The sequence below is a fragment of the Equus caballus genome, chromosome 5 (assembly GCF_041296265.1).
Source record: "Equus caballus isolate H_3958 breed thoroughbred chromosome 5, TB-T2T, whole genome shotgun sequence".
Taxonomy (NCBI): domain Eukaryota; kingdom Metazoa; phylum Chordata; class Mammalia; order Perissodactyla; family Equidae; genus Equus; species Equus caballus.
Genome location: NC_091688.1, coordinates 93,258,683 through 93,276,519, shown reverse-complemented (window position 1 = coordinate 93,276,519; position 17,837 = coordinate 93,258,683). Strand labels below are relative to the sequence as shown.

The window sequence follows — 17,837 nt, the reverse complement described above, 5'->3', positions numbered from 1 at the left end:
GGCCCTGAGCTAACACTTGTACAAATCTTCCTGTATTTTTTGTATGTGGGATACTGCCACAGCATGGCTTGGTGAGCAGTGTGCACATCTGTGCCTGGGATCCAAACCTGCGAACCCTGGCCTGCCAAAGCAGAGCATGAGAACTTAACCACTATGCCACCAGGCTGGCCCCTAGATTTTTATTTTTAAACTTTTTATGTACACTCTAAATAAATACTTGCTGTACAGTTTCAGTATCCAGAGAAATACCTGGGGTTAAGCTATAATTTCACTTGGTTTTCTTAGCAAAATTTTTTTGTCAGCTGCTTCTTTTTATGATGTTTAACTTTTTTTGTTTTTTGAGGAAGATTAGCCCTGAGCTAACTACTGCCAATCCTCCTCTTTTTGCTGAGGGAAACTGGCCCTGAGCCAGCATCCATGCCCATCTTCCTCTACATTATACATGGGACGCCTACCACAGCATGGCTTTTGCCAAGCGGCACCATGTCCGCACCCGGGATCCGAACCGGAGAACCCTGGGCTGCTGAGAAGCAGAACGTTTGAACTTAGCTGCTGTGCCAACGGGCTGGCCCCTGATGTTTAACTTTTATGAGGAAAAATACTATTTCTCTTTTTAACTCTATGATATAATTTGATTTCTAGATGGCTCCTATGTCTCTGTTCCATCCCCCTTGGGGAAGATTAAAAGCATGACGAAAGGTATTTTAATATGGGACAGTTGTTATATTTTATGACTAAGGATAAGTATTGCCACTTTCTATTTTGTTTTACATATTACAAATGAGGACTATTTTGCAAGGATAAACAATATTATTAGCAGACCATTCTTTCCATAATTAACCTTACCAGCTCTACTGTTTTGCATATGCCTTCTCAATTCACGAAGTTATGACTGAAAATTTTGTATGAGTATTAACGAAAGATCAAATTCTCATAGAAATTTGTATTTTTAACAAAATTTAAGTTAAAAATATTAATATCTTTAAGGAGAATTTGGAATAGATTTGCCATAGAGAAAAAAAATTATTTTTCAGAAGATCTCAAATAACTAATACTTTGAGGACTTCTTTGAATGTATGCTGCACACAGAAATTAATACCATTGGATCAGGAAAGTAAAAAGTATGAATCAATTGTAAACTTATATTTAACTCTTTAGAATTTGAAGGTTTTAAAAATGATTTTGGATTTGAGATGTCTCCTCTGCATGATTCGTGTGCTTATTTCCTGACATCCAGTTGGCATCCCTTTGAGGTTTAGTTTGTGGATATTTGCTTAAGCCTCTTGTGATCGCTTGCAGGGATTGACCAGATAAGACTCTTTATCATGACGTAATATGGACTGTACTCCAGGGTTGCCATGTCATATAGACAAGCTAGTTGTTGATCAGATCAGGAATCAACTCAGCCCTGATAACAAAGTTCAGGTAATAGAGACAGAGAACTAACACGCTTTTAATGCGGGGGGTTAAGGATCATTCGTGATAAGGTTTTAGTATCTCCAAGTAGTCAATTATAGTTGAAAAATTAAATGTTACTAGGGAATGATATTTTTGGTTAAGTGTATATGTACATGTGTGTATATACATTTACATGCTTGTTTTTTATCTTGAAAAATAAAATAACAATTACTGTTTGCAGAGAAGGCAGAAGTTCTCCTCCTAAGGGCTGGATTGCCTTCGCATTTCCATCTTCAACTCTCAGAGATTGAGTTCCATGAGATTATCGGCTCAGGTAATCTAACAAAATACTAGTCTGCTTTAGTTTAATGAGCTCCAGATAATGTGTTCATTTATTTCTCTTAAACAATTTTAGGTTCTTTTGGGAAAGTATATAAAGGACGATGCAGAAATAAAATAGTGGCTATAAAACGGTAAGAAAGCGAATGAGAAAATTTAGCATCCACGTAGTATTGTGCAGTTTGAGAGCATATGCATGGAGAGCCACTTGTTTTGACCCATCTGTTGACTGAGGATTTCCTGTTGCTGCCATTTCCAGTTATCGAGCCAACACCTACTGCTCCAAGTCAGATGTGGATATGTTTTGCCGAGAGGTGTCCATTCTCTGCCGGCTCAACCATCCCTGTGTAATTCAGTTCGTGGGTGCTTGCTTGAATGACCCCAGCCAGTTTGCCATCGTCACTCAGTACATATCAGGGGGTTCTCTATTCTCCCTCCTTCATGAACAGAAGAGGTATGGGTCTCTTGTTCTGGCTTAGTGTTTGACACATCATTGGAACTATCCTTCAACACTTCAGAGGCTCTCTGCTCCGATGAGTCTTTACCTTCCTAAACCTCTGAGTGCCAGGAAACATGGCATTTTAAAGGTGGCTAATATTTTATGCCCAATAATTGTGTTTTAGTGAAAAGAAATATTTCTGTGCTCTTTTTAACAGGAATTCAGTTGAAGACAACAAATTCAAGGAATTTAAATTAGTAACTAAAGCTTATAATAATTAGGCTAAATTTGACATACCAATAAAGCAGATATATGTAAGCTCAGATAAAATAATTACCAGGGGTCACAGTATTTATTTTAAAAAGTTTTAAAAAAGAATAGTCTTGCACAAGTCTAATTTGAATTTACTTCCTAGATCTATGCATACAATAATTAGAATGTGGTTTCACTCAGTAATTAAAGTAGATTTCATTTTTATGTTATTACAAAGAAATTAAGTATAATATTGCAAATGTTATAAAATCAAGTAGAATATTTTAAATAAGAGGGGTTGGTATCTGAATTGATCTATAATTAAGCATTATCTGATGTAGAAAAGCTATTGTTCCAGTTTTGTTGAATTTTTAGCTTAACCTCCAATAAAGCAAAAAAGGCTGAAATTATACAGAATAACAAATCACACGCACCATTGATTTCTTTTAGAAAGATATGGTATTGACTTTGACCGTTTCATCCTCATTAAATCTATTTTTAAATTCTAGGATTCTTGATTTGCAGTCTAAATTAATTATTGCAGTAGATGTTGCCAAAGGTATGGAGTACCTTCACAACCTGACACAGCCAATTATACACCGTGACTTAAACAGGTATTTTTTTCCTCTAAATAATGAACTTAGAATTGTGTAACTGATGAGGAGTCTAAGATGGATTTCAGTGAAGAGATAGTTTAGATGTATTGCAATCAGGGTTTTCTACTCTCTGGGTAAGGGGACAGGCCACCGTAAGCCTGCAATATAAAGTGTTGTATTTTCTTTTACAGAAATTGAAAATGGTATAACTGCCTCTCAGGGATCTTTCAAATCTGTGAAAAATGTCCAGAAAGATAGTGATGTCTGTAAAATTCACCAGCTAGCTAGATCTCAGATCGGTAAAGCCAGATCAAAGATTGAGATCAATGACTGTTATAGAATGTCATGTCTCATACAAAGTCAGGTGTTATAGGAAGACCTGATATAAAATTATATGAAACACTACTTTTGTGCTACCATTTTGGTATTTTTGTAGTAGTAACTTCAGCCAAAGCACAGCAACTCATTTACCTAGCTTTCATGTAAAGATATTTTCATGTGGAATAGAGACTTGAAACAAATACAGAATTAGAGTGTTCCAGGGGTGGAACCCCAAGGGATTTCAAAATGTTTTTTTAAACAGTGAAAGCTTTCTCTAAGAAAAGTCTTACAGGAAGGACGTTATACAAAATAGAGCAGCTTTAGTTGAAGGCAGAGAGTAGGGTAGAGAATTCTGTTCACTTACCATTTCCCACTAACAAGGGGGCAGATTCCTGGGCCACCTCAGTGGAATCCCGAAGGTGCTGTGGAGAATAGATGGACAACCACCAATCTACCTTATGAAACAAGTCATATTTCAAAATCACTAACTTTCATTTCATGATTATCAATAAGGTTCCTATAGATCCCATCTATAGTACTTTGCACAAAGTCCACAGTTCTGAAACTACTAACTATTAATTAATTACACTATCCACTCATTTATTCCACAGCTATTTGCGTATCTACTGTTTACAGTCTTTATACTTGGCATGGAGCTTGCAAAAGGAACTGCCACGGACTCCATTCTCAAGGAGCTTTCATACTCTAATAGAGAAGAAAAATACTTACTTAAATCTATTTTAGGTATAAAATGACAAGTTCTATAAAAGAGATAATGAAAATTTTCATAAATTTCAGAAAGAAAAATATGAGTTACTTCTGAGAATTTAGACACAACTTCATGGAAGAGTTGACATTCGAGCCTGGCCCTGAAGGATGACAGACTTTGGGATAGTATCCTAGGGTTAGGGAAGGCATGAGGAAAATAGAAATTAGAAAGTTAAAGCCATATATAGGAACAATGAATAGTTTCACTTAAGTGAGGTGTATAAATATATGTGGTGTATGTAATTTATGATGCCAACTATTGGGAAAGAAATTCAGAAAAATAAATTGGAACAAGAGCACAGAAATGAGTGAAAGTTAGAAGAAGGTACTTTAGACTTTGTTCTATAAGCAAGAAGGAGGCATTGAGGATGTTTGCGCTAGGAATTACAAATTTGGAACTGTTTTATGGAAAGATTAATCCAGCATCTTTGTAAAAGATCAGCTTGAAGGGGGTCAAGAAACTGGTGAAGGAGTTGTTGTGGTAATCTAGATGAGAAGTAATGAAAAGCGGAATTTTACTAGTGGCGGTGGAAATGAAAGGAAAAGACAGATATGAAAGATAGGAGAGAGAAAATAAATTAGATATTAAAGTGGTTAAATCTTAGATATTGGAAATAAACATATGAAGGACTCAATCTATTTATAATTATTTTCTAGTTTTCAAATAAAAGTCATTTCTTCACTGTTAGTTATTAGTTCTTTTCCTTACCTCTCTCTTAAAAACACTTATGTTAATGAACATATTTTTTCTTTGAGTTTCAGGAAAATATTTAGGAAATAGATTTATGTGATAAATTAACATAATGCAAACTTGTAATTTGTGAGTGTTAGAAGTATTATCTTGTCATCCTAACCATCGTTTCATGGGGGATTAAAACAAATGAGAGATCATTGAAAGCTTCCTCTAGCTGTAACTCTGCATGTGTGGGCAATTAATGTGTGTTCTGTTGCCCTGTGAGTAAGTGCAAGTTATAAAGCAGAACCAAAAATATAAGTGTTGATTAAAAGTGAAAATAGAACATTGACTATATAACAGACATAAGTTTATATTTACCATTTTTTATGTCTCTAATCTAACCTAAATGTAAATTTGTAAATTGTACCAAAAAGTCTTCAAATTTTATGAAACACTGTTTCATAGGTGCCTTTGATATAATATAGTCCAAAACTATTGCATTTATTACTTGTGGACTAATTTCTACTAATCTCTAATCTGGCAACAATAAAACACTCACTTTTTCAGATTAATGCAGACATAGCATTGCATATTGCCCAAAAGAGTATTGTCCTTCCCCTCATAGGGCTCGCTAGGATCTGGTTGGGACATAGCACGTATGCCCAGGAAGCAATTTTATTGCTATTTAAGGTAGAAAATGATTAAGGACCAAAATGATTAAGCAGCAATTTTCAAAGGATTTCAAGTAAATCAAAGATCAAAGTAGAGTGGAAAGCTTCCTGGAGGACGTAGAGCTAAAAGTAGACTTTGAAGAATAGACATGTATCTTTCCTCGTGTTTTCACAGCATACTAATCTTCACATTTCTACAATGCTTACAAAGTCCCACTGAAAGAGAGACTAAAGGGAAAGAAGCACATCAGAGAGGGAGGAACTCAGACATGTGTTTGCATTTGTATTGAAATGACCTGTTTACATTTTTCTCTCCCTTACGTTCTGGGCACGTCAGGGCTGCCAGGGCAGAGATCCTGGTCTCTTCATCTCAGGTTTCCAGAACTGAACATAGTGTCTCACACAGAGAGGATGTTCAATCAATGCATTTTTAATCGAACCAAATTCTTGAGGTGTTTCTATGACTGTTGTTTCAGGAAGTAATGGCCTATTTGGCACGAGTATGGCTACTTGCAGACAGAGTATGACTAACTTGCCCAATACCTTTTATAGTTCCGAAGCAAAAAGGCTGTTAGAGCTTACAGATCAACCCACAGAGAGGGGACACTTCTATCTTTGGTTTTGTGCTTGTTGATTTATTTGTGTGAAAGAAAAAACTCTCCCTTTCCCCTGGCAAGCTTCTTACCATATAAGGCTGAAAGTTCATTTCAATTTTCCATATATACTAAGAAGTTCAAGGAATGAGTAAGGAAATGGTTCTTTCTGATGATGATGAGAATTGATTTAGCGCTTCCAATGTGAGAGGAGCTCTGCTAAGCCCTTGTCATGTAGGCTATCATTTAATCTCACAACAGTTCTGTAATACATATATAGTTATTTTTATCTCCATTTTACTGTAGGAAAACTGATGAAAGAGATTTAAGTGCGCGGTCACATCCTTACAATGTTCTTAAACACTATATTATGCTGTCCCAACAACAAGAACAAAACGAAGTCCAAACAGAGAAATGGAAGGAGATTGGTGATACTGGATGAGCATTAGCCGTATTTATCAACCTTGCTCTTTGTACTTCAGTTCTCAACGGGCTCAATTGCCACGACACAAACCATTTCTCATATCATCTTCTCATGCTTCTGTGTTCCTACTTTATTTCTTCTTCTTCTTCTGCACCTCATGTTCTGCTAGTGTGGATCAGAGTTTGCATATGAAGCACACAGATATATTTTATTTGGCCCATAGTGTTTAAATATTTTTTAAACGTAATAACTTTAGGCAGGAATGCACTTTCCAATTTGTCATAGACCCCACCACCTACCAACTTACCAACTTACACCTGGCTCTATTTATACACTTATTTTGTGTCATTGGAGCTTGCAAATCATGGTTTACAGCTAAAAACCTTAAAGCTTTTTGCTTACTACTAGCAGCTGTCTGTGTTTTCTTGGAAAAGTACATTTTCCAAATTGTTTGACATTGAAACCGAAACATCACTGCAGACATATATGGATCAAATGAATGGTCTTTTCCTTCTATAAGTGCACAGTATAACAACACTGTGAGCAATGAAATAGTGACAATTCCATGACAGAGCAGCCATGGCACTCCTGTGAGATATGTCTGTGAAAGCATTTAGTAAATTGTGAGGCACTATACAAATGCCATATGTTATTGCTATTAATGCCTCCTTTGTTCCCTTAGACGCTGAGGATGAAGAAAACACTCCACAATATTTTCATACATGCAGATATTTCTTTTTATATAAATCAACTAATTAATTGAGGGACTAGGTCTAGATCTGAGAAAGATTCCCTGTTGGTTTTTGAGTGTCAGCTTATTTGGGTGACTATAAAGGAAAATAATTAGTGATAATTTAAAAACAGCCAACTTACTGACAGCAAATGACAGATAATTTAAGATGACAAAGCTGGTAACGGATAGAGGAATTTCAATTTTGAAGATGACATATACCTAAATTAGTGAAGATTTCAGAAAGTATCAGAAAAATTATTGATAAAAAATTTTAATAATTGTTTTTAAGTTGATGTTGCATTTGCCTTTCAACTGAATACAAAATATAAAAGTCCTGCATGTTTAAAAAGCAAGAATCAAGTACAAATAAACAAATTATTACTTGTTTTTCTAATTACCTGTTAGGTAAATTGCATTTCTTGGTTCACATAGATTATAAAGTCCCCTCTCAGCTACTCCTTTCACTTGTGACTTTTCTAATAAGCTGTTAGACAGAAATAATTTAATGTTCACTGGCAAACACCATCTTGCAGAGAATTCTGAATACCTGAATGCAGACCAATTAATTGATTACATTACAATACTTAGACAAAGTCTTGAAAAAGAACCCATTGAAACTTGTGAAATCTTTGACAACTCTACTCCTATAAATCTCTAGTACAAAACTAGTCACAAATGACATTTTAAATTTTGTCGAAAATTTTTTTCATTTATTTCCACTTTAAAAGTAAGTGAATCAATTAATTAATATGAAATATTTGAATGCTTGATATGAGCCAGAGTCTACGCTATGCCTGGGGATACAGCTGAGAATGACAGCACACAGCACTGTTTCTAGCAGAGTTTAGAGCCTAATGAAGTATTTCCCCAAATTTCTGAATCGTAAGAATCATCTGGGGGCAAACATTAAAAAAAAAATTCCAAGACCTCTCCCTCGAAGGCACAGATTGAGAATGTCCTAAATTGAGCCTGGGAATTTAAACTTTTAAGTAAGATCACTGGCTAATTCTTATGATCAAGCAATGAGAGGCAACATTGGTCTAATGCAGCAGTCTCAACTCTGCCTGCACATTAGAATCTGTGGGAGAACTTTCGGAAAATCTTAATGCCACCTAAATCAGACTCTCCAGAAGTGGGGCCCAGGTATCATTTTTAGAGAGCAATCCTGGGGATTCCAATATGCAGGCAGTATGGGGAACTACCTTGTAGTCTAATGCCAATTACTCCTCTTAACCATTTGCCATACAGTTGCATTCTTTCCTGCCCAGAGTGAAGTGGGAATATTGGAGAATCAAGTCACAATGTATCTCCCAATGTTTTGAGAATCATTGCCCTAAATACAGTATAATCACTCAATAGTGAGTGTAGAAGACAGAGATCCACCGGCCATGGTGTGTAGGCACAGAGTAGGTCTCAAGATCCAGCAGTTGCCATAGGAGTTGTGCTATGGATACTAAGGCATTCCGGAGCATCTAATTTAGAATTCATGGTTGATACCAGAGAGTTCCCAGGAGTTAGAATCTTCATAGGCAGCCAAAACAGAAGTAAAAGTTTAAATATCGGACAGTTGCAGTACACACAGTTCATGTGAGTATTCAAGGCCTATGAAACCCTGAAAAAACACAGAACTATGTATAATAAATAAATACATGTGTATAGAAAGAAAAACATATAAATGTGTATGTGTGTTTTATGTATCAATGTACATATAAGCATACCCACTTCCATGTTTTTATGATACCTCTAGCCTTTCTCAATTGGAGTTCTGAGGGAATTAAGCCCTAGCGAAAGTGTTTTGAGGGGAAGATTTTGTCAGTTCTCCCAAGGATGAGACATAGCTGTTATCATTTGGGATGCATAGAAGAGAACTTAATTCATTACATCCACTGTGTGGCTTAGGGCTTAGGGCCTCTGGGCTTCAGGGGTGCCTGTAGTTCTGAAATGTTTAAGTCCAAAATTGTAATGTGACTTCAGATTCCCAAATTAAGAAAATTTTTTCAAAAAAGCAATCAGTTGCTATCTGTGTCAATTTCATTACTACTTCCAGTAACGGGGAAAAAAGCTAAGCTGTACAATTTTCCAATGAAATTTGGATTTGTTAGGGTAGGTTATCTGCTGCAATAATAGACACCAAATGTATAATGGTTCAAAATAATAGAAGTTTATATCTTGATTGTGTGAATGAACAGGTTGTTGAGGTGGCCCTTATCTATGAAGTCACTCAGGAGCCATTTTCAACATGTGGTTTCCAGGGTCTCCATAGGAATCGTCTCTATTCAAGTGAGCATAAATGGGACAAGAGGATGTGAGATGTGCGTGAAATGTTTTATGGTCAGACATTAGAGTGGCATGCAACACTTTCAGTTATATCTCATTGGCTAGAGCTCAATCATATGCCATACCCAACTTCACAGGGTGCTGGGCAGTATAGTCTAGCTGTGTGCCCAGAAGAAGAAATGAGTTTCGGTGGGCAGCCAGCAGTCTGTGCTGCATTCACTCTATTTACACTAGTGATAACAGGTACTGTGGTTTGGGTAAACATAATAATTGAGAAGCCTGATCTAGGTTTGCATGAATCAGTTGCACAAATATAATGTTAATTGCATACTAAATATTTTTAGCTTATAAACACAGTTTCACAATTTATAAACTAATACCACTAATTGGGAAATGTAGTGAAAGCTACTTAATAAAGCATATCATATATGAATTAATTTTGAAATACTTCTCATTCACTTTTGTTATAACATCAGAATAGCTTTGGGAGTATGGGGACATATGTCCCTGAAACAAAACATGGTTTAAAAGTAAAAAGATGTGCTGTAATGAGATATAATAGCATGAAATAGGCTACATAAATTCAAAAACATGAGTCACATCCATGTGCTCTATGTCAGTAAAAATTAAAGCACAGAAAGGCTATCTATGATCACTCCATTCAGAAAATCATGTTGCACCATACCCAACAGAAGGAGTTCCTCAACCATTTAATTCTATAAATTACTTTAATCCTGTTTGGAAGCTTCACTCAAGTGTTGGTGTTTAGTCATAATTTCCATTCCCATTTCTGACACGCTCAGTCTCCATTTAAAGTCAGTCTGTCCTCAGCTCCCGGAAGCTCCAGATGAAGCAGAGTTCCCTCTGACTCTCAAGTTCCTACCTATCACTTGAATAGAAATTCACCGTTCAACTCATCCTTGTCTTTGACAGTACGTAGCTTCCTCCTCACCTAGTTCTCACAGTTCCCAGAAGGCCAGCTATGTCCCACACATTCTCATCACGTTTCATTTTGGTTCAGGTTCCTCATCCTGAACCCAAATAGCAGGTCCCTCCCACTCCTACTCCACTGCTACAATGTCCTTTAGTCCTGAGTCGTCCTCTTTGTACTCCAATGGAATTAACTAAAATTTCCTTCTAGGCCCAGTTAAAATGTTCTTCCTCTCTCAGCTGCCTCAATTAGAATGTCTCATTTAATTTTGGCTGCGTCCACTAATTCTAAAAATAGTGCTCTTCCTTAACACCCCATTAAGTAAATTCCGTTAGACACATACTCCCTTTAAATTAAAACAGGTATATTTAAATCAGAGGAAACCGCGTTCATTCTGCACACACTATCATATTGCTCACACAAACCTGGTCAAACCTGCCATCTCTCGCTGTAACTGCCCTCAGCACCTTTGCCTCAGTCATCCCACTCAGACAAAATCCCCGAATCTCACATTTTAAAAGTGGGTTCTAAGCCACCATGTGCCATTTGAAACACTACAGAAGATTATCTATGTGTGCAAAATAAATGTATCTGTGTATATAACAGAGCATAAAAATTCGAGGTTTGGCCAAAAACAGGAATTCTGTGATATCAAAATTCACTTTTGATTTGACATAAAAATCCTACTGCTCCACACTGGATCTGGCCTCAGGATTTCTTATTCCAGTGATTTTTGTGATGAAGTAGTTCACTCTGCTGCCTCTTTCCTTTGTATAGCGCAGCCATACCTTGAGAATTCCCAAAGCTGGGGAGACAGGAGTGCTTTCCCTGTAACAGTGTTACCTTCTCTCATCTGAGGGCTGAACTTGGAGGAGAAGTGATGCCTGTCTTGATCCTCTAAAACCTTTCAAACGCTTCTTGGTGACTGGTGGTGAACTTACTGGCCTGCAATTTTCTAGTGTTGCTGGTTCCTTATGTTGCCATTTTCCACTCCTCGGGGATGTGGCCTGTATAAAGTCAGCTTTTGAAAATGTCAGCAAAGGCTTTGCTCTGGCCCCATTTCCTCTCTGCTCTCATTTCTTGGGAGGCACCCTGAGTGCCCCTCTTGGCACCTTGTCGATTTCCTCAGCAGCTAACCTTTCAATAATTATATGAATGCCGCCTTGTGGTTATCTGTGCATTTCTCAGTTCATCATTTTCACCTGTGCTTGCTGAAATTCATTTATGTTGTTGTGTTCTTAAGATCCTGGAGTTTAATTGAGTGCAACCTGACTAGGGACCCAGAGCCAGAATTTCTAGCTAATAAATGAGTAACAATCTTAATAGGTAGATATTTCTTTTTCCATTGATTGAATTTTCAATAGTTATACCTTGAAATCGGCCTAGAAAAAGAGATACAGATAATTGTAAACTTTCTTGCCTTGTTTAATATTTTCTATTTCAAAATCCTCCCGATCAGCCTTGGGAGGAAGCAGCCTTTCAAATGTTAGTCTTCTCTGGGAATCTGTGTTGGTGTGGACACCACCCTGCTGGAAGCCCAGAGGATGAACCAGTCAAGAGCACAGGCTATGGAGCCAGACCATGCAGGTCCAAATACCAGCTCTGTCACATCTTACCTGTGTCCTCGGGCAATTTGTTTAAAAACCAGTTTTCTAATTTGTAAAATGGTAATAATAATAACTAGCTTATTGGGTTTAAATGGGAAAATACATTATTGTCATTATTTTTCTTATTTATTTTTCTGAAAGAATATTTTCACTAGTTAATGTTCTTGGATGTTTAAGTTTCTTTACTGAATTAAATGCTTCTAGGTGCCTGTCTCTCCTTTGGATTATATTACCACAAACTTTGCTTATAATATCTCAGATGGCTAATTTCTTCTTGTCATAAAGATCTAGGAGATAACTGGATTGTTTGACTGCAGATCTCTCTCTATATGTATAGAAAAGGGCCAGGGAATTCTAACTCTATATTACTGCCTTCACTGAGACCTCTCTATCCCTTCATGGTTCAAACGTGCAGTAGGGACTCAGTCTGACACTCCCATTAGGTAGATGCAGATCTGGAACAGAATTTGGATAAAAACGTAGCTGGGGATTGACAGGGTTACTTGATTACCCAAGTTCCTTCTCAGTGATTCTTCTTCCTAGGGCTCATTCACAAAACAGAAGCATACAGTTTAGCCAGGCATTCAACCATTCAACAATCATTTGTTGGTGACTATAATGGCAAAGAATGGGAAACATCATCAGAGATACATCCCAGAGATCATGCCAGGCAAAAAGGTCAAGTAGGAGAAGCCTTAGTTTTGCAGAGGATATATGGTGCATCTACGTAGTTAGGCAGCTTACCTTCCTATGCCCAATTAGCTCACCTAGCAACTCCACTCAGCAACTGTCCTCACTGTAAAGAACGGGAGAATATGTTTTCAAAGTTATCATTGAGAAGGTTGCCCCCTGCCCTGCCTTCAATAGTCAGAGAAAAGGAAGCATTCATCCGTTATACCTTCTTGATCCCTAAGAGAGAATCATTTTTCTCATTTCTATTCCTGCTCTTATTGTCTCACTGTTGTTACGTCACTTGACTTCTTTCTGCCTCAGGTTCCTCATTTGCAAATGGAGACAATGATTTCTATGTCAACCCTGTTCACAGAGATATCCTTGCAATCAATAGGGGTGTATTGTTTATGTTAATTGCGTGAAACTGAGTTGCCAGAAAGGCTCAAACTAAGATTCATTTTGTCTCCAGCTGCCGGATCTGTACTATTTGTAGAGTCTGGATTATCTTCCTCCCACTGAAGGGGAAAGGTATGGTGGTTACAAAATGGTGTGGGGAACAGAATACTTCTTTTCTGAAAGGCTTAATATTACCTTGACCAACAAGGAGAAAACAGCATACAAGCCTCACAGAATGCTTAGAACTCTTTAATCCTGGAGGGATGGTCTTTGTATCAATTATGTTTTAAGCCGTGTATGTGAAGAACCGTATTCTCAGTTACTAAACCCTCATTTAATGGCTTTAACAACCTACAGAAAGCTAGTGAAAAGCATGCCTGGTGCCATAGATGAAATAGCATTAGAGTATTGACGATGTCCAGCTTCTTTTCTTTGGGGAGGGAAATCCTGGTCTAAATTCTTAAAATAGCAGTTGGCTTTCATTAAATCTATTCAGAGCTGAGGGTCTGAGGATCTTGAGTGACCCCTTTCTTTGGGAATGGAGCACATTTTAATAGGCTTTTTCCTGTCTGTGGTCCCTGAAAGATTTAGCCATTGGCAGGCCTCCTGAATTGCTGGCATTTGTAAAGGAAAGGACTGATTACATGCTTCTTCTAATTCTTTCTCTTTCTTTAATTTCTTTTTTTCCCACTTCATACAAAGAATGAGAAAGATATTCTGAGTCTCCTTCTGCTGAGAAATGCTTGGCCGTAAGGGCAGACATTTTAGCACTGAGCTTTTATTAACCTCTTGTGGGTTTGACAAAGGTTTTTTCTTTTTTGCTTCCTACATATGAGGCTACAGAGCTGTTATTTGCCAGGCTTGTTCCCCAGCACTGAAAGCAGTAGAGAGAAAACAGGAATTTTTTTGGTTTTTCTTTCATTTTGTTTTGTTCTTTGGCTTTCTCAGTTGAATTGCGTCTATAGTCTCTCTGAGAAGGTAAATTTAATATTGGCCATAACACATGCTTTGGCTCTGATGGAAACATCCACCCCTGCGCTGCTTCCTTCCCACTTCCTCCCGGTGCCCCTTCACTCCCCTCGTCCAGTAGCACTTTTCTCCTGGCTAATTCCTATTTCTTCCTCCAGGAAGCCCTCCTATGTGTTCCCATAGCTCACCATGCTCTTGCTTATCTCAGGTTAGCTCTTTGTTAAAATTGCTCATCTATTTGAATATATCCCCTTTCTATACACTAAGCTTAATCAGGACAGGGTCTGTGGATTTTCTGCCATTTTATTCCCAAATGATTATCACAGTGCCTGGGTCCTAATAAAAATTCAATTAATATCTGTCAAATGCGTGAACAAATTAATAACATTTCAAGGATATAATAGTATCATATATTAATGTTTCTTTGTGCCAGGCATTAAGCTCAATGTTTTGCAGGCATTATTAGCATATCAAATATCAAATACTCATAACTCTATATGATGGTTTTTTTTTTTGGTGAGGAAGATTAGCCCTGAGCTAACATCCGTTCCCGATCCTCCTCTTTCTCCTGAGGAAGATTGGACCTGAGCCAACATCCATGCCAATATTCCTCCATTTTATATGTGGGATGCCTGCCACAGCATGGCTTGATAAGCAGTGCATAGGTCCACACCTAGGATCCAAACCAGTGAAACCCGGGCCACTGAAGTGGAGAACAGGAACCTAACCACTAGGCAACTGGGCCAGCCCCTATATGATGGCTTTTTTAAACAGATAAAGACAGAAAGGCTTAAAGAGACTAAGCATTATCAACGTGATAGAGCTGTAAGGAACAGACTAAAGTTATTACCCACACTATATAGTTATATAGTCCAAGCATAGGGAAATATAGTCATTTAGTCCCACAAACTAGGAGTAGCTCTGACTGAGTAACACAGCAGTATTTGTCAGATTGCCTTCCCAAGGGAGGCATAGTTTGTAGAATCCATAGCAGAAATGAGAAGGTAGTCTTCACTTAATGTTGAACAATTCAGTGGCATTTAGTAATATGAAAGTCATTCTTTTGCTCAGTTAAGACTGCTGTTCTACAAGTCACTTATCTGGCTGTTTTGTGCTATAGATAATTATTTGAATGCTGGTCACTAAAGCCTGTCCAAAAAAACACCGAAGACGGTGAAAAAGAAAATAGAATCAGTTGTTTGACTGCTCTGATTTTCTAATTTACTCAGGTGAAAAGTTAGCCAAACAAACTGGTTTTGCAATGGAAACATAGCCCAAGACTATCTGACGATTCTTAAGAAAAATACAATCCTCTGAAATTCTAGTGATTTCTTGTCACTACTGACCACATAGATTTGAACCGATACCTGCTTTTTCTGAAACGATTGATTTTCCTTCTCATAGGCAGCACTTTTATTTTCTAACCTGCAGCATTTCTGTGCCTGACTGGAATATTTTTGCATTTGATTAATGTTTTCATTTGACTTTCAATGAGGTCTCATAACAGTTTGGCTTGTCACAGTCAAATTATTTAAATATCCTCTGAAAAGAGTATGTGGGAACTAAAATCAGATTCATGTGAACCTGAAAAACCAGTGGCGACATTTCCTGAACTTGTTATATATTTATGTCTAAATTAATCATTTCACAATTTTGTTTTATGTTGATGCTTGGCTCCTTAAATACAGTGATTATTGGATGCCTTAATGGAGAAGTTTTCATTTTTAATTGACCCAGAAATTATTCTCTGGCAAAGATTTGTGTTCCTTTTTTGAATATTCCTTGTGGTTTCAACAAAACAAATATATTATGCCTTCTAATTATATTAATTTTTTTTCCTTAGGTTTCTTTAAGACAAATACCTAAGTCATCCTTTTCACTTCTCAGTTACCATTCACTCCTAATTGATCAGAAATGGAGTCAAATATGGTCAGCATTCTCTGCCTACATTCAACTTATGCCGTGTGAAAGAAAGCACAATAAGGGAGGATGTGCCATAAGATTTCATTTATATACAGTCGTAGAAAACGCAAACTAATCTCTCTTGTCAAAACACAAATCAGTGGTTTCCTAAGAGGAAGGAACAGCAAAGGGAGTGAGGAATCCTGCTGAGGTGACAAAAATGTTCTGTATCTTGATTGAGGCAGTGGTTTCACAGGAGTATATGTCCATTAAAACTCATTGAATTGTAGTCTTTAAATAGATGAGTTCTTACTTCTAATGTGGATACAAGTAAATTGTGTAACATAAGTGGTAAATACAAAGTCAAATCCTTAAAAAGAGATATGCAAAGTAATATGAGTTGGCACCTTTCTAATCATGAACAAAAAATATTTGTCCCTTTTAAAACCTTAAAAAGGAGAAATAATCATTTGCCAAATAATCTCAATAAGGATATCAAAACCAATTCTGGCTAAAGGAGAAGAATCAACATAACTGAATTGAAAGAAAAAGGGTTTACTCAGATGCCATCACTGAATACAAATCTGTATCGCACGAAGGTCGAGCTAGTTGTCTGCAAATGTTAGCGTTCAGTCAAAGAACCGCAGACATTGACAGGAAGGGAGATGAGAGACAGTCTTTGATACTGTGCACTTACCCTCTATTCACACTTGCCAGTTCTGGTCTGATGCAAACAATATTCAGTACCAGAATTTACTCCTCAGCCAAATGTGAAAGTGCATACACTGAATGGCAAAGAAAAGACCCAAGTGTTTATGTATCATCAAAACCTGGTGGGTTGAAGACATTAGATCTCAGAATTGCAAACTGGCATATACAACATCTGAAAAGAAGAAAACTACCCTAAATCTCTAATTTGATTAAAAGCAACGTACTGCTAGATAGGCAGCATGGAGCTGTGGAACATGGGGATGCAGCCAGAATGAATTTTTCCATTTTCAAAATGTCATTTAAATGAGAAAACATCTATGAGATCTAATGAAAATGGATGCTATGACAGAGAAAAGATACAATGAATTAATTAATGTATAATCAAGATCATGGAAGTGAGATTGTATAAACAACATAAGTCATGTGCATGGATATAAAATCAGACTTCTTCAAAATTATAATTGTAGAGCACTTCTTTGTAAGTCTCAACAAATGCGAAAGTATATGTCAAGCAGTAACTGACCTGTGAAAAATGTTCCCATTTGCACTTTGATCTAAAGTCAGTTTAGCCCAAATTCAGAAAATTGGAATGGACAATTCAAAATTAATTGGGACAAGGAAATTAGCAATGTGAATGTTCAAACTTGAATAATAAACACAATGAAGGTATCAGTGGTAGACCAGATCTTCTCTTGACGACTATACACGACTCAGAAAGGTGTAGCTCAAATAGTTCTCGTTTGAGCACTATGCTAAACTTAGCTGGATATGAAGCTTCTCTATGCATTGGCAGGGAGAGGCAGGTTTAGCCATTTCAGACAGCCCTTTGTTTACTTGTAAAGGTTAAAATATCTATGGATAAACTACACAACTTGTATCATCTATATATATTCTTATTCAGCAAATACATTTAACACATAGTTTTTGGTACAAAAACAAACAAGCACTAAAGGAAGCTGGAATGGTCTGGCTTCAAAATCTTACCTCCTTTGTTCAAATGTTTCAGCAATTAGAGATTACAAATGCCTTACTTTATATATTTTTTTCTACTTTGCTTCATTTTTTTGCACTGTTTTAAGGAAAAGTATGGTGTTTTGGGGTAAATAAAACCTATAGTAGTGAGAACTAAGGAGACTATACTCTACATGAAAGACAGCCCCCC

General features: G+C 37.0%; 1 protein-coding gene across 8 annotated transcripts in view; it reads left to right on the top strand.

Moving 5' to 3' along the window:
• Positions 1 to 17,837, top strand: part of TNNI3K (TNNI3 interacting kinase) — a 265,432-nt gene that overhangs the window by 106,717 nt on the left and 140,878 nt on the right. For all 8 annotated transcript variants that reach the window (NM_001204809.2, XM_070266387.1, XM_070266389.1 and 5 more), the window contains 5 exon segments: positions 643 to 699; positions 1,640 to 1,732; positions 1,814 to 1,871; positions 1,997 to 2,191; positions 2,938 to 3,042. In NM_001204809.2, coding sequence (NP_001191738.1) covers positions 643 to 699; positions 1,640 to 1,732; positions 1,814 to 1,871; positions 1,997 to 2,191; positions 2,938 to 3,042 — 508 coding nt within the window.